Genomic DNA, 20,046 nt, shown 5'->3' with positions numbered 1-20,046 from the left:
GAAGCACCACGAACCGTGCATCCATGGCTTCCTACTTGCACTCCTCTGCCACTACCTCCACGCCCACGACGAGTGCGAGTGGGTCGTCGATCAAACGACTCGAGCTCTCGATAGATCTCTGCATAGATTCTCTCCTCCTCCTCATCTTACACTTTGTTAACACTCTCAAGAGTGCCCCCTGTGAGCTTGAATGCATCCACATTCACCTACATTGTACAATGATCAAGTGACAAGCAATGTATTAGAATTTAGTTTCAAATTTCAATAGACATTGAAGTTTGAAATTTGAATACTTATAACTTATAACTTATAAGTTGTAACTTATACCTGTCTCGCCGATTCCATCTTTTGCATTGCGCGCACCATGCACAAGTTAGCGCGGCAATACACTAGCCGCTCTAACTGTTACGTGCTCAAGCGATTACGTAGCTTCGTGTGTACAAGTGAGTAGGAACTCCAGTTCCTCTCACATGCACCCGAAGAGCAATCCTGAGCTAGGATTCTCAAAGCCGGAGACTTCAGAGCGCATACCCAAATGTCTCCCACCAAAAGAGGGGCTTCACAAGGGATTCCCTCTTCCAACAGGTAGTTGATGCAAACGCGGCTCCTCCCCTTTGGTCATTGTAGCTTATGAGCTCCTCAAGAAACTTCCCATGGCGATCCTCCGGCAATGCTTTGGGCAAGTAAGCATCTCGAGCTTCAAGTAGCCCCACGTTGGTGAAGAGGGCGGGTGATTTGTAAGCCGGATGCAATAATGCAGCAAAACCATGGATAGGTCTTCGCATCTACTTCCATCTCTTCTCCACAATGGCAAACATACCATCGCACTTCTCCTCGTCGATGGAAGGAGAAGCGTGCAACTCTGCTATGGCCTCTCTCATGAAGTGCCCATGGTGGCTCCCTCCATGTCGGTCATCCACAATACCCTATAGAAGGGCATGACTGCAATGACAATAGTGCGGACCGACTGCCAAAACTCCTCCTTTAGGCAAAGCCGTTGCATGGCTTTGGCCTCCGCCGATTCTTGCTCATCCCACTCATTCCACATTGTGGAGACCATTGTTTGGCGAAGGGAGGATTTCACATCGTGGAGGCGCTCCAAGAGGAGCCACATGTAGGCGAAGCGTGTAGATGAAGGCTTCTTCAATTCCAACTTGCTATGTTCACGGAACATGGCAAGCACCTTCGCCTTTGTGGTGAAGAAGGTGACAATAGAGATAGCTTCGGTCATTACTTCCTTCATCCACATTAACTTGCCCATATCCTCCATGAGCAAGTCAATGCAATGGGAGGCACAAGGCGTCCATACTATGGAGGGATAGTCTTTCTCGAGCAATTTCCCCATCCGACAGCAATTTGAAGCGTTGTCGGTGATGACTTGCACCACGTTCTCCGATCCGACCTACATGTCACAATGCACATGAATGGATGCAATGAGCGTATGCGGTATGAGACTTAGTCATGACATAGCCACATATCATATATACTAAAACTTAAACTTTAAAGACTTGAGTGCAATTTGAAACTTACCTCCATGATGGCTTGCTTAATATGGCGATATATGAATGCACCCGATGTTTTCCTCCCCGGCTCTTTGTGATCGACCAAAGATCAACTAAAAACCAAAATATCATCGAGATAAACGATCACAAACTTGTCCAGGTACGGCCCAAAAATTTCATTCATCAAGGTCATGAAAGTGACCGGGGTATTGGTAAACCCAAAAGGTATGACCAAGAATTCATAATGGCCATATTTTGTCCGAAAGGCTGTCTTGTTGTCACGTGCATCCCGCACTTGGATGCCACGTAGACATTTCTGTACAGAAGGTGCAGGACCTGGGATGGTGAACTGGTCCCATGTGAGCCCAGTCCGGGACGAGTCAGCCAGGGATCCATCTCAGTTGTCCGAGGTCAGGTGTGCATTGTCCTGCACATGCGTCCAAGGTCAGGTGTGCACTGTCTTGCACATGAAGCAGTGCCAGTCCGCGCTGTGAGTCTCCCTCTGGAATGATGTCAGATGTTCTGTGTATCTGGTTTGCAACTGGATGCCAGGCCTCTGTAGGCATGTAGGTTTGCATGTAGAGATGGGGCCAGCCCATAGGGCTACCCCACTGCGAAGATTTGCACTTGCACTTGTTGTGTGGGCATGGGGGAGGTGTAGAACCACCCCCAAGGGGCCAGGAGGGCCCAAGCTGTGCCCACCAGCCATGGCTTGGGTTGGAAAGGCTGTCGGCCAGCCCTAGGGCTGCTGGATAGGCAGCCGACAGGGTTAGAAACCCTACCCAGCCAGTCGGCCAGGTGTGGGGAGCAGTCCCACACCCATGCGCATGGTGCCCAGCAGCCAGGATGCTGCCCCAAAAGCATGCGCAGGCTGGACAGAATGGTATATAGTGTGAAAACACTTTATTGGAAAATACCCAGTCGTGGAGCTTTTATTAACTGGCCGACTGGAGGCTATGTGGAGTATAAATACCCCAGCCCATAATCCATGAATCCATCTCATAATTCACCAAGTGCTCCAAGCAAACAAGGGCCAGGACATCCAAGAACATTGCTAAAGCAAAGGGGTGAAGGACTGAAGGTCAAGGGCAGGTTTTCCAGCCAAGAAAAGGTCAAGTACTTTGTATTTGTTTTCAGATTTACATCATTCTAATAAAGCAAATACACCATCCGTGGTGGGGGCCCTACAGAGGGTAATTGGGACCCAATACTGTGTCCTCTCCATCTCCCCTTTCTCTCTCTATTTTTCTGCACATCGTCTTTCAGTTTGTGCGTTAATTCCGTCGCGAAAAGAGTGCTGATTTCTGAGTTTTGAAGTACCGATCCTTCTCCGAAGCTTCCGCATATTACAGTGGTATCAGAGCTCACTTCAAGGACAAAGATTCAGCAAAGAAAACCAGAAAATTTTTTCGCTCGTGTGGTTGGTTTTTAGACGCCGGTGGACTACCCCTTTCGGAGTGACTCCTGTCCCTCGAAGGACGGTTGGTTTCTAGCCTCCGGAAGCCTCCGGAAGTCTCCCACACAGATAGTGGATGGTCAGATTGCGTTCCGGAAAGGAATTGCATTTTCCCGCTATGGCGAGCTTTGGCAACGAGAGAGAACCAGAACCATGGGACCAGAGTGCACCAGGCAGCCCAGCTAGGGCACCCAGCTTGAGTGTACAAGACATGTTCCAGCAGATGATGCGAGCAATCGCAGACCAGACAACCAAGTTGGATGAGCAGAAGGCGCGGATTTTGGCTCTGGAGGAGCGTTCTCGCTCTCCAGCGTCGCGTTTTCCATCTCCTCCTCCCTCTCCTTCCGTATCCCAGATACCAGATCCTCGTCACAGGGACCCTCTCGCAGGGTCACAACCGCAGCCAAGCTCCTTGCTTGAGATGCAGATGCGTGCATTGGAGATTCGACAACGCGAAGACGACACCATGCGACGAGTGGAACACGAGCGTTACCTCAGAGCTTTGGACGCCAGATTGACACCGGCGGCGCCCTTGAATCATTTTCCCAAGAAAATGAATTTCAGTAAGTATAATGGTAAACTCGATCCCACTACTCTGTATTCATGGTTACATCAATTTGAAGCTTACTTTGCCGCAGTTAGGAAAACAGATACTGACAAAGTGATCTTAGCTAGTTGGTACTTGGAAGGTGAGGCCATTCCTTGGTGGACTCAGTGGGCTCATGCCCACACCAGAGCAGGTATGGCAGCTTATGTGTGGGACGAGTTCGTCCGCGACCTTAAGCAGCGGTTTCTACCGCCCCACTACCTTGAGCGACTCGAAGACGAGTTCAGGGGAGCGCGTCAGAACGCGCAACCAGTCCTTCAGTTTGCCAATAGAATTTCGACCTTGTGTCTGCAATTAGGCTTATCTGATACGGACAAGAAAGGGCAGTTTTTGTATGGCCTGGACACGCAAATCCAATGGGAGGTGCGTATGTTTAGGCCAACCACCTTTGAGGACGCACTCTCGCTTGCGCAGAGTGCAGAAATGAAAAACAATGGTGGCAAGCCCAAGACTTCCCAGCCGGCTTCTCCTAAGGCTAACGCCTCGGGGGGCAAAAGCCAGAACCAGACGGGGTCTTCCCCAGGACAGAGCCCGGGAGCCTCTGGCTCCAAGAACTCGAACAATGCGTCTAAGCTTACTCCAGACCAGAAAGCGGAGGCAGGCAAGACAGGTGGCAAGTTGAGTGCTGAGGAGCTTTCTCAGTACAGGAAGGAGGATAGATGTTACTTTTGTCACACAAAAGGACATACTTCTCGGGATTGTCCGAAGAAGCCTCCAAAGGCCGCCGCCGCCTCCACAGCTTCCGTGGTGAGCACAGCTCCCACACAGACCCCAGCGGCTACCCCTAGTTCTTCAACCCCCGGTGCTTCAATTGGAGCAATAATTAGCCGGGAGCTCGAAGATAAGCAGAAGGGCGCCCATGACCAGGAGTATGAGCGCAACGAATTGCTCAAGTCCTTTGGCTACATAGGTGGCCAGAGAGTCGTTGTCTTGTTTGACAGCGACAGCACGGAGGATGTGATCACGGAAGAGGCCGCTAGGCGTGCCCGTTTCGACTTGACTCCGGTGGACAAACAAGTTGAGGGTTTTAGCACAGGTATGACAACGAGCGTCAAGTATGAAGCTCTAGGTGCTAAGTTAGTGATTCAGGGCATAGAGTTTGTGCGTGACTTTATGGTTGCCCCTCTTGTAGGAGCAGACATAATTTTGGGTATCCAATGGTTTCACAAGTTTCTTCCTGATGTCAAGTGGGACAAGCACACGTTCCAGATTGATCGGAATGTGTCAAACACCCCGGTGACCATTAAGTGTGAGCCAGGTATTCCAAACTTTCCGCTCATAAGCCACTTGCAGGCTAAGCGAGCAGTCAGGAAAGGCGCACATTGTGCGATGATTTACATCCAGACAGCCCAGACGGTGGCCAGTGCTTCCGAGAAGTACTCGGTTCTCCATGAAAAGTTCCAGAAGATTTTTCTTCCGGACAGTCTCCCTCCCCAGCTTCCCCCGTCCAGACCGGAGGATCACAAGATTGACCTCCTCCCAGGCTCGGAACCCCCAAGCAAGTTTTCGTATCGCCTTTCTAAGGCAATGGAATCGGAGTTGGACCGCCAACTCCAAGAATTGTTGCAAGCTGGCTTCATCCGCCCCAGCGTGTCGCCATTTGCAGCACCGATCTTGTTTGTCAAGAAGAAAGATGGGTCTTCTCGGTTGTGTGTCGATTATCGTGCACTCAACAAGCTGACTATCAAGAGCAGATTCCCGATGCCTCGAATTGACTATATTCTCGAGAGGCTGAATGGAGCTAAGGTGTTCTCTAAATTGGATTTAAAGAGTGGGTACCACCAGGTACGGATTGTAGAGGGGGACATCCCCAAGACAGCTTTCCGTAGAGAACGGGCCCACTATGAATTTGTGGTCATGCCATTTGGATTGACGAACGCCCCAACTACATTTAACCACATGATGATGCGTGTTTTCCGGGAGTTGATTGGAGTGTGTGTGTTCATATTTCTGGACGATATACTCATATTTTCAGCTACAGTTGAGCAGCATGACATTGATGTGGAGAAAGTCCTTAAGTTGCTGGAAAGCAACGAGCTCTATGTCAATGAAAAGAAGTCAGAATTTTATCTGTTCCAGGTACATTACTTGGGATATATAATTAGTGCCGAAGGCATTCGACTTGATCCGGCTAAAGTGGCCGAGATTGTTAACTGGGAAGTACCTCAGACTGCTTATGACATTAGATCATTTGTGGGTATATGCCAGGCATATTCCACCCACATTGACAAGTTTTCTGATCTCTCGGCAGACCTCACCGATCTGCTAAAGGGAGTGAAAACAAGGAGGCAAAAGATTCGAACGACTCCACGAGCGTTGGAGGCATTCCAGAACCTCAAGGTGGCTTTGTCAGAAGCGCCTTGTTTAGCCCTTGCCTCGTGGGACGAACCATTTCAGGTGATCACCGATGCGAGTAACATCGCAATTGGAGGTGTATTGCAACAGAATGGTCATCCAGTAGCTTACATGTCTCGTAAGTTATTGCCCGCCGAAAAGAACTACTCAGTCTACGATCGTGAACTCCTAGCAGTTATACAGGCCTTGAAACATTGGAAACATTTCCTGTATGGCCGTGACTTCGAGGTTCGCACTGACCATCAGGCATTGCGCTGGATTCAGACGATGCCAAGTGCACAGTGGAGTGATCGACAACACCGCTGGAGTCAGATATTCCAACAGTTCGGTGGTATGATTGAGTACCTTCCAGGAAAGGCCAATCCAGTGGCCGACGCTTTGAGCAGTAAGGGACAAGTATCTGCGATTCAGACCACTAGACTTGACCTTGTTGGTACAGGACTAGAAGACATGAAGCACATGTACGCGGATTCCGAGGAATTCGGTACACAGTGGAAACAGGCATTGGATGCCACAGGACCATGCCATTTTCTGATACGCGATGGTTGGCTTTTCTACAAAGGCCAACTGTGTGTCATGAAAACATTCCGGGCAGCTCTTCTCCATGATGCCCATGACGCCATTACAGGTGGTCATAGGGGCATGAATTCGACTCTGGAGAAATTAGAACGGCAATACTATTGGCCAAAGATGAGGCGTGATGTGTTTACATATGGACAACGCTGTGACATTTGTCAAAAGGTGAAAGCTCCTCGTGGAAAGAAAATAGGGTTGTTACAGCCTTTGCCAATTCCTGAGGGTCCTTTCCAGGACATTTCGATGGACTTTGTCACAAATCTGCCTCCCAGTCCGAGTAAGCGTAATACACAGTGTTTAACTATTGTTGATAGGTTCAGCAAATTTGTTATGCTTATTCCTTGCAGGGCTAATGTGACCGCCGAGGATGTTGCCCAGCTATTCATTCGGCATTGGTACCCGATTGGTGGGATTCCTAGGACCATAGTGTCAGACCGAGATGCCAAGTTTACCAGTCATTTTTGGAGGGCATTGTTTGACAATTTTGGTACTAAGTTGAATTTTTCCAGTGCATTCCACCCACAGACAGATGGCCAGACAGAGATATACAACCAGTTGGCCTTTGATGTGCTGAAGTGTTATGTCCACGATCAGCAAGGTAAGTGGGAATCATTTTTGCCTTTAGTTCAAGCTGTTTTTCTTCAGCTATTGGCAGGACTCCATATGAGGCAGCGTTTGGAAGGCCTTTCCAGTCGTTGTTAACCAGGACTTCGTCTTCAGTACCTGAGGCGAACAGAGTGACGGAGTCTTACCAGGAGATCCTAGAGTCCGTTAAAGACAGATTGGCTAAAGCGCAAGAGGCCTACACTCGACAGGCCAATAAAGACCGAAGGGACATGAAGTTTTCGGAAGGAGATTGGGTGTATCTTCGGATTATGAAGCAAAGATTGAAGCAGGTGGGCAAGTGATGCCCAAAGTTGTCTTTCAGGAGCTTCGGACCATTTCCCATCCGGAAAAAGATTAATGAGGTGTCTATGCAGTTAAAGCTACCTCCGAGTTGGACTATGCACGATGTATTTCATGTCAGTTGGTTAAAGCCATATGCAGGTCCACCCCCTTCAAAAGTCAAAGACGAAAAAACGACAGTTTCTCACGAAGTTTCAGGACCGAGGAACTCATGAAGCGGTATGGCTCGACAAAGAATTTTTCGAAGACTATCCGGCATTATTGACGGATTATTTGGAGGCTATGCAGCTTCCGTCAAGTTAAGCAGAAGGGGATGTCACGTGCATCCCGCACTTGGATGCCACGTAGACATTTCTGTACAGAAGGTGCAGAGGACCTGGGATGGTGAACTGGTCCCATGTGAGCCCAGTCCGGGACGAGTCAGCCAGGGATCCATCTCAGTTGTCCGAGGTCAGGTGTGCATTGTCCTGCACATGCGTCCAAGGTCAGGTGTGCACTGTCCTGCACATGAAGCAGTGCCAGTCCGCGTTGTGAGTCTCCCTTTGGAATGATGTCAGATGTTCTGTGTATCTGGTTTGCAACTGGATGCCAGGCCTCTGTAGGCATGTAGGTTTGCATGTAGAGATGGGGCCAGCCCATAGGGCTACCCCACTGCGAAGATTTGCACTTGCACTTGTTGTGTGGGCATGGGGGAGGTGTAGAACCACCCCCAAGGGGCCAGGAGGGCCCAAGCTGTGCCCACCAGCCATGGCTTGGGCTGGAAAGGCTGTCGGCCAGCCCTAGGGCTGCTGGATAGGCAACCGACAGGGTTAGAAACCCTACCCAGCCAGTCGGCCAGGTGTGGAGGGCAGTCCCACACCCATGCGCATGGTGCCCAGCAGCCAGGATGCTGCCCCAGAAGCATGCGCAGGCTGGACAGAATGGTATATAGTGTGAAAACACTTTATTGGAAAATACCCAGTCGTGGAGCTTTTATTAACTAGCCGACTGGAGGCTATGTGGAGTATAAATACCCCAGCCCATAATCCATGAATCCATCTCATAATTCACCAAGTGCTCCAAGCAAACAAGGGCCAGGACAGCCAAGAACATTGCTAAAGCAAAGGGGTGAAGGACTGAAGGTCAAGGGCAGGTTTTCCAGCCAAGAAAAGGTCAAGTACTTTGTATTTGTTTTCAGATTTACATCATTCTAATAAAGCAAATACACCATCCGTGGTGGGGGCCCTGCAGAGGGTAATTGGGACCCAATACTGTGTCCTCTCCATCTCCCCTTTCTCTCTCTATTTTTCTGCACATCGTCTTTCAGTTTGTGCGTTAATTCCGTCGCGAAAAGAGTGCTGATTTCTGAGTTTTGAAGTACCGATCCTTCTCCGAAGCTTCCGCATATTACACTTGTATTCATCACCATTACGGATACGAATTTGATGATAGCCAGATTTCAAATCAATCTTGGAAAACACCTTTACACCAAGCAGCTGGTCGAACAACTCATCGATGCGAGGCAAAGGGAATTTGTTCTTGATTGTCAGCTTGTTGAGAGCACAATAATCAATGCAAAGCCGCATTGATCCATCCTTCTTTTTGACAAGCAAAACCGGGGCTCCGAAGGGACTTTTGCTGGGACGGATGTGACCTTTGTCCAGCAACTCCTGTAATTGCCTTTGTATCTCCCGAGATTCAGAGTAAGAAACACGGTATGGAGCTCGGGTTGGAGGAGGTTGACCTGGGACAAGATCAATCGGGTGATCCACAGGGCGACGAGGAGGCAATGTCGTCGGAAGATCATTCGGAAACAGATCCTGAAAAGGCTTGAAGAAGCGTTGCTCCAAGTAAGCAGTTGTTGATGACGAGGCTTGAGATTGCTCACTAGTTTCTACTTCAATCTCGTGTAACATGACCAAGGCTGTTGTACAGTCACGTTTGCGGACGAGCCGCTTGACTTGCAGAGTAGAAACAACAATGATGGGTTTGGCACTGAAAAGGCCACGAAGTTCCAGCTCTCGACCATCATGGTATAACTGGATCGAATGAGAACGAAAGCTGATCACTGGTCATATCGATACAACCAAGATTGTCCCAATATCATGTCATAATGTGACAACGGCATCACTGAAAAATTAAGGTGATCTTGGTAATCTTGAATCTGGAACTGAAGCTGTTGCACCTTTTTGTTACAATTAAGGAAGGAACCATCAGCAAGCTCTACTTGAAAAGCATCCACAAAATGTCGGGTCTGCAGGCGAAGCTTGCGAACCAAAGAAGTGCCCACAAAATTAGTGGAACAACCACTATCCACCAGCACATTGATGGGATGGTCGCCAATGAAACCCAGAAGACTAAGGACCTGCTTGGAAAGATTCACCGGAACAGGGTTGGTACTTTGGCCATTAAGCATCAGGATACTTACAACTTCAGAAACTCGAATAGAGCAAGCTATTTGTTTGCCTTTGTCTTTCACAGGAGGCGGGTCATGATCAGCATAGGGGCAACTGTCCACCTGAGAATTGGGCCGTGTTGGAGGGTTTAGGGCGCTGAGGACATTCATACCACCGGTGATCGCCAGAACAAATTGTACAGAGGCCTAGACGACTAGGTTGGGATGAAGTGGCAGTCGATGAAGAGGTTTGCTGTCCTGAAGAGGTTTCTCGCTTGAAGTTGCGCCGATCTCACGTTAGTGGAATCATAAGATCACTATCCCACACATGGGAATTAGTGTACATCCTTCACATGGTCATTCATGGCTTGTATGTCTGCATGTCCAATCGGCCAATCCTCCTGGCATGAAAGTTTGCATTTGCAGGCTCAAAAGCCTTGCGAAGAGCACGCCGGAATTTATCCCACGTCGGAGTAGACTTGCCATCTGAAATCCTGCGTCGCCACCAAAGGAAGGCGATATCTTTCAAGAGGGTGCTAGCCAATGCCACCTTTTTATTCTCGAACAACTCAGTATTTGAGAAATAAACCTCCATCTTGTAGAGCCAGTGATCGATTAACCGCTTATCACGGCGGCCATTCTAGGGCTCAGGCAACTTGATATCCATCTTTCTTGTCTGTGCTGTGGTCATTAATTTATACAAAAGTTTGAGTTCAACATTGTCTACCTCGGCGGTCGGATCAAGAGGAGTTGAGGGAATGTCCCGCTGGCCCACCGAGGATGATGACGATGTTGGTGAACGCGATCGACGCGACTTCCTAGATCCCTCGCGCTGGTGTTGGTTCCGTTGTTGCATGTCTTCCATTTGTGATCACATGGATGCCATTCGTTCGAAAAGGGCCCTTTGCAAGTCCTCCATCTGTTGTTGAAGAGTGGTCATCTACAAGGTCTCCATATGTGGATCTGGATCGGCGGGTGACACGTCGTGCGAAGTCGACATCCGGAGAACTCAAAGAGAGTATTGAGGTGAAGCAGGAAAGGTCCACCCGAGATGTAGGATGGGAGGAACAGCTACTAGAGAGGCAGTGACGGGATCCTCGTACTCGAAGTCGGGATCCTCCACTTCCTCGAGATCGTCCTCGGAGGCTACTTTGTCTGCTTCCACTTCCTCGTTTGGTTCCACCAAAGAGCTGGGCACCGGAGATAATGGAGTATAATCGAGAACGAAGATCTCGCAGTAGAATGTCACAGGAGGACGCGTGGAGAGGATATTGCGGAGGCCATCCACACTGCACTCTGGAAGAAAATGTGCCAACTGAGGGTACCGTGACAGGAAGTACTCGAAATGAGCAAGGTGCAGTGGCTCGCAGGTGAGGAAAATAGTCCAGATCGCCCAAGTTTGGGGTTCAGTTACATGGGGGCTACTGACATGTATGCGGTTCACCTGTGAGGCCGGGGCTGCTGGGACAGGGGAGTCCGGGAGACTTGGAATCCACCCAGCATTGGCAGGAAGTGGCACCGGTTCCAGAGTGGGGGCACGAAGAGGGCTGTGTTCCGGAAGAAGAGCCTTGGGGATCTCGTCGATGTAACTCAGGTAGTGGATGTTCATGTAGGGCTCCTCCGAAAAATTGTCCATGAAGCATGCACATGAATGGCAAGAGCGCGGCACATAGCGTAACGTAGGCAGAGCCGGGAGAGAGGATGGCAGCGAACGTGCAGTAGGCAGCATCCTGACAGCCGGGAGGTTAAGTGTCGAATCGTCAACAGAAGGGGGGGGGGGGCGCTTCACACGCACACGTAAGAGTACGCTGTTTTTTTTTGTTGGTTGATGAGAGGCCCAAATGCCACGTAGCTTGCCTTTAAAAAATAAAAATAAAAATTGTTTGTGGTTTATGGGTTACGGCTGCCTGGAAACGTCACGTACACGGACGGAAGAGGGGGTGTGCCTCTTCTAAGGGGCGCAACTTGCATCTGCACGAAGCGAGGAGGGGGCACTCGATGGGGGGGGGGGCTCATGGCCTGCAACGAAGGGATACCACCACCGGCAGAAGGGAGGGGGTTATCCACGTATGCAGAAAGGGCTCCGCTCTCTGAGACACGGAAGGATGCGTGTGTGTGGGTGTGGAAAAAAAAATATTTTACATCACCATGGGCAAAGCTTTACGCCAGGTCCACCATCGCTCCGCTGCTTCCATACAACACCAAAAAGTGGGGTGGAAGGGGGAGTGCCACGGAGAGTGTGAGGGCTTCACAACCCACGAGTTAGAAAAGTTTTTGCTCCCATACCACTGTGAGAATTATGTTGTTAATCCCTCATATGTGTACTAATTACTACTTAAGTACTTAACTTAGAGAACAAGAGACTTCAGGAGAACACTTGAGAGAAGATTGAATTGATTAAACTGAGTACAAGAGGTCTCTTATATAGGAGATGAAGAGACACATTTGAAGAGGCATGTCCTTTAACGAAAGGATATGACCATAGACGAAAGGGTACAACTTTAGGCTAAGGGATGTGTCTATTCGATGTAGAGGCACAACCATTCATCAAGGGATACAACCATTCGTCGAAGGGATGTGGCTATTCGATGAAGAGGTACATCCTTTGGCGAAGAGTCGCAACCAGTCGAGGGCAGGGATTCCCTTGGCTGGTTACTCTTTGCATCTGCAACAAGAATCAGCAATGAAGAGAGAATCTGATACACACATACGTCACAATCGTGACAACTTGAGTCTTGACTCTTGAGTAATGGGAGCCTTGAGAGAAGCTTAGGGGGTGGGCATTTTATAGGAATGGGCCATGGCCCATGGCCCATGGCAATGGGCCATGCAAAGGCCTAAACACATGTGACATGTCACATGTCACATGGGCCACAAGGCAAGCCAAAAACGGCCAGAAAACGGCCCTTAAAACAGTCACAAAACGACGCATGAAACGGGCAGTGTAACAGCTAGAAACGGCTACTCGTACCGTACGATATCGTACCGTCCGACTCGTACCGTACGAACCAGTTCGTACCGGTACGAGAAACAACTATGCGGTAGATACACACTGTGCACATGACAGATACCAACTGTAGACCACTTGTGCCTATGTGCTAAGGTTTTTAGAGACAATGAAAACATCAACTACAGCCCTGTGACCTACTGTACACTCCTAGCTAGCACTTCGCCTACAAAGAAGCGCTCTGTGAAGTCCAACACCGAGACAGGCAGATGATTATGACAATTTTCCAATATACGTATATAGACGTTGGCTGACCTGCCACATCATCACTGCCACATGGCAGCTGCACTGTCCGAGTGCTCCCACATCTGCTGGTTGAGTGCTCTATCCAACTCCTACAGGTAAGCCATACATAACCTGTGTGGATTGTGCAGCAGGCCCAGTAACTCTCTGCTACCTCTTGGCTGGCTGTTCTACTATGCTTTGGCGAGTCTTTGTTTGATCCATCTCAAACGACAGCGCCTCCTACCTACCCTAGTGTGTTCCTACTCTATTGCATAGCCTCATTTTGAAATTTGTCTGGCTGGTTCTCTCCTAGACCCTAAACCTAGCTATGTCTCAACATGCCAGATGCATTTGGGGAGTCCTGCAAGTGACAATCCCATCATATACTCCAAAGTACCATAGAAAAATTAGCTTTTAGGTTCTAAAATGTCCTCCTTTACCAGTGCTACATCTCCCTTATGCTCTATCTCAGTGACTTGTAGAACTTCATTCAATGCTTGTTCATTACATCCCTGTGTTGTAGCTGTGTGAATTATGCGATGCACCCTGATGTTCTCAAAACTGACCCAACGTGCACAGTGCATCCCACTCAGGACTATCAGCCTTCACCCATACAAAGCAAATGTGTGATACACCTAACCAATTACACAGCGCTGCCCCATAAGAACACTACTTTTTGAGGTTAGACATGTATACTTTTAACTTCTACAATCAGTGAATGCTACTCTTGCCTCCATCACCAAGTCCTAACTTGCACCTATAATTGGTAATTCAGAAAAAATATATATCTTTAAATCTTGATAATATCTTTAGTGTTTCAAGTTTCATAGTAAGCACACCTGAGGATGAGTTCTCAAAAAATCCAAAGCCCCTGGAGCAGGCGCACCAAGACCAGGCATGCCCTGAAATGAAACAAGGTCCAAAAACTCAGATAAGACACCACACAATGGGATCATCGCCTTGGCACACCCAAGAGTATAGATCAACTTCTGAAAATCCTGACTAGCATGATAACATTGATATCTCACCACCTGAGGAAAGAGGTCCAATGGTGCTGCATTAGGTCCACCAACAGGTGCTGGATGGGCAGGTGCTGCAAGAGGAGGCACTGGCACTGGCACTGGCACGGGGGCTGGGGCTGCTGCTGCTCCTGGCATCGCTGCTGGTGCCGCACCCGTGGCAGCTGCAGCAGGAGCCCATGGTGCTGGAACAGTGACCTCAGCTGCATCTGGTATACCCTAGACAAAATACGATAACTGCTAAATATGTGTTCTTTTACTTTCTATTGATTTCTCATGGTAGGACATTTACATTGTATAGATATTCAACAGCTCGCTCTGGATTGTTGTATGCAGCACGCAAGGCCCGCAAAACAGTCTGTCTTTCCCAACTTCCACCACCCATGTCCAGAATCCATTCAACGGTTTGTTCCAGGTTGGTCCCCGCAACAAGATTTGAGGCAGCCTGCTCATATACACCTGTGTGCCTGCAGTTAATACTCGAACATTATTTTCTGTCAACTACTACAAGCTGTATTGTTACACCAAGATAACACAGATGCATAACTGTACTCACTCAGTGGAAGCTTCATCTGGCACTGACACAGCAGCCAATCTGTGCAGCAGGCAATACATTAGAGTCAAGGAACCATGCTGCAATAGCAAGAGGAAGAATACATCCAATAGATTAAGCTGACTCCAAAAAGAGAAGAGACTCACGGTACAGGAGGAGCTGCAGCAGCTGGTGATGCAGGCGCCACAGGGCTGGGCGCAGGAGCAGGTGGCAATGTTGTAGCAGGGACCTTAAAACACACACTTAAAACTCCATTTAACCCTTTCCGTCTGCCAAAAACCATACAAGCCGACAATCAAGATTAACTCTACAGCAAGGTTTACAATCACCTGAGCTCCACTTGCTGAAGAAGTTCCAGATGGCCCAGACGCTGTTGCTTTGGTCTAAAAAGTTATAAACAGGAAAGGTATATTGGTCACAAAGCTCAAACGAGGTATTCCTTAAAAAAAAAGGAAAGATAAATGTAGAAGACTAGAAAAAATCTCGAGAGATGGCATCAAAGCGTCTCAAGATTGTAATCTGTTGTCTTTTATATGTTTAGGAGAATGAAATCTACTCTACCGAACACACCACATGATCCCACCCAGGCACTCGTGTATAGGAGAACCTGATAAGATAGTTAACCATTACACAACAAGATGTCCCTTGTGAGTTGGTCTAGCGGCCGCTCATGTATGTAGCCCAAGGGAACAAGTTCAAATCCCACCATCGGCAGCAAAGGACGTTACCTAGAGAGAAGTGGCTAGCCACGGTCACACCATGGATTATCAAGTGTGGCAGCCTAGCAAGAAAGAGCCTAAGAGAAAGATTGCTGCCAAATTTACATGGCTGAAGACAAACCATATATAGCATAGATGAGGCCAAGTGCAAGTCTCAGGTGACTTTGGGAAATATATATATATATATGAAATTGGCTTGTCAAGTGTAGCAGCCTAAGCAAGGAAGGGCCTAAGAGAAAGATGGCTGCCAACCATATATAGCATAGATGAGGCCAAGTCTCCGGTGGCTTTGCAAAATATATACCTTTCACCCATGAATATGGGAAGCCATGAGAAAAGCATGCAATAAGAAAGTGGTTGGGCAATATAAAAACCATTGCCTTCAACAAAAGAAAAATTACACGATAAGATGGATGTTACAACTGCATTTCTAATCCAGAAGTTTACACTAAAGAAAATGTTCGGCATTTGATATAGGGAGAGAAGCGGCAGATTGATGTGGCTGCAGTCATTCCAACAACCCCTGTTCACCATTTTAGTGCCATTTGATCTCACCAACACCTTTCTGTCATGCTATACAAAAATCGTTGTTCCAGTTCAAAACTAATGATCCAAGTTTCGAAAAAGACCAGAGATGCTTCATACACCTTTGTGAGCATTACTACCAAGAAACTGTTTTCTGTCACACTGTTCTCTTCCATCGTGGTCTCATCCTTCAAAACCTTGCCCTTGTAGATGAGCAGTTGCTGAGAACATGGGAAGGCGTCCTTCCCTTGAATATCTTCAATTCTCTTTTTGACTGCCATTACCTACACCATCACCAACGATGATATGGGATTAAGAACTTGAAAAATCAACTGAAACCACTAAGACATTGGTATATATCAATGAAAACTTCACATTATTTCCAAAACCTAGCAAAAACCTAGGTGCAATCTTGACTCCACTCACAAAGCTTCCAATCATCAACTCCATCATGCATTGCATAAACTACGTGCTAAGACAAGGTGCAGGTTCATATCACCATAATAGACAAATATTCATATATAAACCATCAAACTGAGTTTCTATCACGTCTCCAAGCAGACTCGGCCATGATGAAGGCTGGCACTAAAGAGAACACACACATACACAGAGTAGCTGGTTGGGGAATTTCACTGCTTTTGAACTACCATCATGGTTGTGATTATTCCATGGAAGTCGTAAGCCATCATCTTCGAGTGCTTAACATGTCTTACAATTAGTTCTGAGCATAAAATACATCTTTCTGCAGCAAAAGAAAACCCTGGCACTCGTTAACCAACCAATCCCTAAGCTAAGGGGTGTGGTCCATCCAGCTTTGATAGCCAATCCTTGCACGGAGGGTGGTCCATCCAGCTTTGGTAGGAAAAAATCATATTAACACAATTAACACCAGATGCAGTGCATCTGAAACCTCATTCAACCTGTTTACGGCAAGAATCCTGTGCAGGACAACCTGAAATTCTTAGCAGCAGATGCTTTTGCTGTCGATGCGAAACGTAATCATTCACCTTCTCTTAGGCAAGGTCTCTGCAAGAAAATCCGCAGCAGATGCTTTTTTCCAGCCACGTAAGAGTATATTTCAGGGATTTGCAAGTGTTTCAAGGCGGGAGGAAAAAGAAAAACTCAGAAAATATTTTACCCTAACACAAACCCTAGGTAACAAAACCCCAAAAACGTATCATGAAAACACGGAGAAGAAGGCAGGATTGCTCACGGTGTCGGACATGCTGACATCGACGTCGAAGTGGTTGCCCTTGAGGGTTTTCACAGAGACCTTCATGCTGCTGTCGTTGGATCCACCCTCGCTTTGTGTGTTCGGAAAGAGACGAGCTCACAGAACAATCGCCAGGAGAGAGATGGAGATTGATAATAAAGTTCTATTAAAAGACTAAAAAGAAACCAAACCCCTCGCCGTTCTCATCTAACGGCGCCGTCAAAACTTCCGCATAAGTAAACAAAGAGTATAGACTAGCTCAAGATCTCCTCATGCTTGTGTGTGCATTCTTTTTATTTTCCTAGCCTCACAAGATCTTCCATGAGAGTGTGTGTGTGTGTGTGTGTGTGTGTGTGTGTGTTTGTGAGAGAGAGAGAGAGAGAGAGAGAGAGAGAGTAAAATGTTTAAAAAAATCAATGTATTAGAGCATGCTTATTGCAAAATGTACATGTGAGAGAGTAAAATGTTTAAAAAAATCGATGTATTAGAGATACCTTATTGCAAACTAGAGATGCTAGAGACTTATAAGAAAGACAAAGAGATTTTAGGCGAATGAAACAAACCGAGAGAGATGTATTAGAGCATGCTTATTGATACTACGATGCTAGAGATGCTAGAGACTTATGAGAAAGACAAAGAGATTTTAGGCGAATGAAACAAATGAGAGAGATGAAAAGCCAGAAATATTTAGTCGTTAAGCGAAAGAGATGAAGGCATACGGATTACGAGATGATGGAAGGGAGACGAAGTTGGTTTTGGAAGCAGGTTAAAGATGGAATTTGGAACTTCAAAGGTTTAAAAACCCTAATACCTTAGTTCTCTAAAGTTTTCCTATTGGCACATCTCACACTAATTAATGAATAAACATTTTCTACATACGTTAGGGTTGTGAATGTATAAGTTAGGGCCCTTTTTACATACATTAGGATATGGTGGCACCCCTTGTTCTCTATGAAGGATGTAATATCGCTCAAGGACAATGTTCACTTATTAGCATTCTCAATTAGCTAAAATGGTTGATAGACTAAGGTTAAATTATAAGGATTACTAAATAAGATAAGGGATATGAAGAGGTGCGAGTATTAGATGCACTGAGGGAAGATGCCCATGGGGATGGAAATGTGCAACAGGACTATAAAGATAAGATCAAACTAAAAGAGATACAAACCTTCGTACATGAGCTGTGAGCCTCCCCCTGACCTATGCTTGTCCGCCATCACCCTCCCCCTGTTTTGCCTTTACCCCCCTCCCCTCCTAGCCATGACCCTACTTCCCCTTATTCACCATCGCCCCCTCCTCCCCTGCCTACCTTGCACAATTGTGCATTTCCCCTCTGCAACTAGCCCGCCTTCACCCATGTTCCCCCCTGCTCACCTTCACTTTCTCCTCCCCCCTCTCGTTGTTGCCCTAAGCCCTTAAGTTTCCCCCAACCAAGCGCCGCCCCTCTCCTCCCCTCTGCCTACACACTGCCCCTTCTGCCCTACGCCTTCTCTCCCAAGTGCCTCGTCTCCCTCCGTCTCTTACCCTCGACCATCCTCATCCCCTCTCTTTCTCCGTCGCGCGTCCGCCTTCCGTGGTTGTTTTGCCTTTCCCCCTCTCGGCTCCCCATTTCCTTGTCCCTCCCCTTTAGTGCTTCAAGGCAGGTTTTCAATTCTCGAGTAGCATTTTCTTTCGGCAAGTTTCGGCCTCTTCTAGTCTACAACCCCTAAGAGGACTCCATGGCAATTGCTCTGTCATCCCCGATCGAGGCCACGTCCTTGCCTATCGTTTTCAGAAGCGGACCTCCAACTCCTCACTTTGACAGTCTCATCCTTAGAGGCCTCCACTTTGGTATGCAAGATTGTTGGTAGGTGTGCGAACAACTCAGGGATCTTTTACAGGCTAGCCTGATATTCATCCTTTGGGGTGTGGCTACTACCAGGTTGAGTTTGACTTGGTAGCGACATGAGATAGAGTCATGCAACTGAGCCCTGTCACACTACATATGGCCCAGGCCTTCTTTGTGAGGTGGTAGCATGGCTTCGACCCAACATCCAACCCTCAGGTGGTTGGCGTGTTTCAGGAGGCTTTACCGTGATAGTCTGCTTCATGGGCCTTAAGAAGGAATGCCTTCCTCTTCCTCTTCTCCTGGTGAGGTGGTGCTATTGGGAGAGTGATGGAATCCCCCTCCATCGCTGCTTTGATTCTTGCTTGGACAACTAGGATTCCATCCCTTCGCATCAGCATAGCCTCTCCGGAGACAGTGCCGCATGCCATCTCTCTTCGTTACCTCCGAGGAGCCCTTATTCTACAAAAAGTAGAGTACTCTGCCCCCCCAAGTATATGCCAAAAGGGTCCCTATTTGAGTATTTATAGATTTTATTACTTCAAAAATAGGTTACATGGCTATTTTAGCCCAAGCTTGCTCTACAAGCTTTCTTTTTACAAAAATTGTATAATAAAATATTTCAAAAATCTCAAAAATAGATCCATAAGGAAGCTCTGGCATGGTATCTATACTCCACCCTCTGCTCCTCTATAGATATGAGCTCTGTATGGGTGGCAACCAGTTGATCCCCTCAATCCATGAGCTATCTGGGGAGATCTTTTGAAGTTGCTGAAGAGAAGTAAGCCCCGTGTGAATGCTCCTCTCATGCTCATGGAATCCAGCCAATTTGTTCTGTGTTGCCTCCTACAGTAAAGTACTAGTCTTGCCAAGGCCTTCATCCAAGGTGCCTAATCCAAGGTGCCTAGCGGTTAGAACCTGAGAGAAAATTCAACCCCTCCCATATTTGCTCTATTGTGCTACATATCTCAAACATCTATATGATGTTGTCATGGATCCTAGTGCTCAAGTGTATGTCCTACCTCCCATATTTGCTCTATTGTGCTACATATCTCAAACATCTATATGATGTTGTCATGGATCCTAGTGCTCAAGTGTATGTCCTACCTCCAGGGATCCTCTAGGAACAAAATAACTAGAGCATGATCAGAGAAAATAGTTCATGCCAAGATAGCAATCATGCC

The 20,046-nt window shown here is 47.5% G+C and overlaps 1 protein-coding gene and 1 pseudogene across 4 annotated transcripts in view; both read right to left on the bottom strand.

Moving 5' to 3' along the window:
• The window catches only part of LOC147620479 (ubiquitin receptor RAD23b-like), a 35,527-nt gene extending 18,333 nt beyond the window's left edge, over positions 1-17,194 (bottom strand). For 2 of the 4 annotated variants that reach the window (XR_015269935.1, XM_086824700.1), the window contains exons 1-8: positions 17,038-17,194; positions 15,947-16,108; positions 14,910-14,963; positions 14,727-14,809; positions 14,584-14,622; positions 14,320-14,494; positions 14,037-14,246; positions 13,848-13,910 (exon numbers count right to left, since the gene is read on the bottom strand). Coding sequence is in view for 2 of the 4 variants with exons in the window: in XM_086824700.1 (XP_086680826.1) it covers positions 13,848-13,910; positions 14,037-14,246; positions 14,320-14,494; positions 14,584-14,622; positions 14,727-14,809; positions 14,910-14,963; positions 15,947-16,108; positions 17,038-17,103 (852 nt within the window). In the remaining 2 variants the exon portion in view is untranslated. The remainder of the gene's footprint in view (positions 1-13,847; positions 13,911-14,036; positions 14,247-14,319; positions 14,495-14,583; positions 14,623-14,726; positions 14,810-14,909; positions 14,964-15,946; positions 16,109-17,037) is intronic. The other 2 variants (XR_015269936.1, XM_086824701.1) reach the window with 1 other exon arrangement.
• On the bottom strand, positions 385-1,463 carry LOC147620480 (uncharacterized; annotated as a pseudogene).
• Positions 17,195-20,046: the final 2,852 nt, after the last annotated feature.

The sequence above is a fragment of the Cibotium barometz genome, chromosome 31 (genome assembly GCF_041138505.1).
Source record: "Cibotium barometz isolate CiBa-2024 chromosome 31, ASM4113850v1, whole genome shotgun sequence".
Lineage (NCBI taxonomy): Eukaryota > Viridiplantae > Streptophyta > Polypodiopsida > Cyatheales > Cibotiaceae > Cibotium > Cibotium barometz.
The sequence above is the reverse complement of the archived record's forward strand: the minus strand, read 5'-3'. Positions and strand labels throughout refer to the sequence as shown.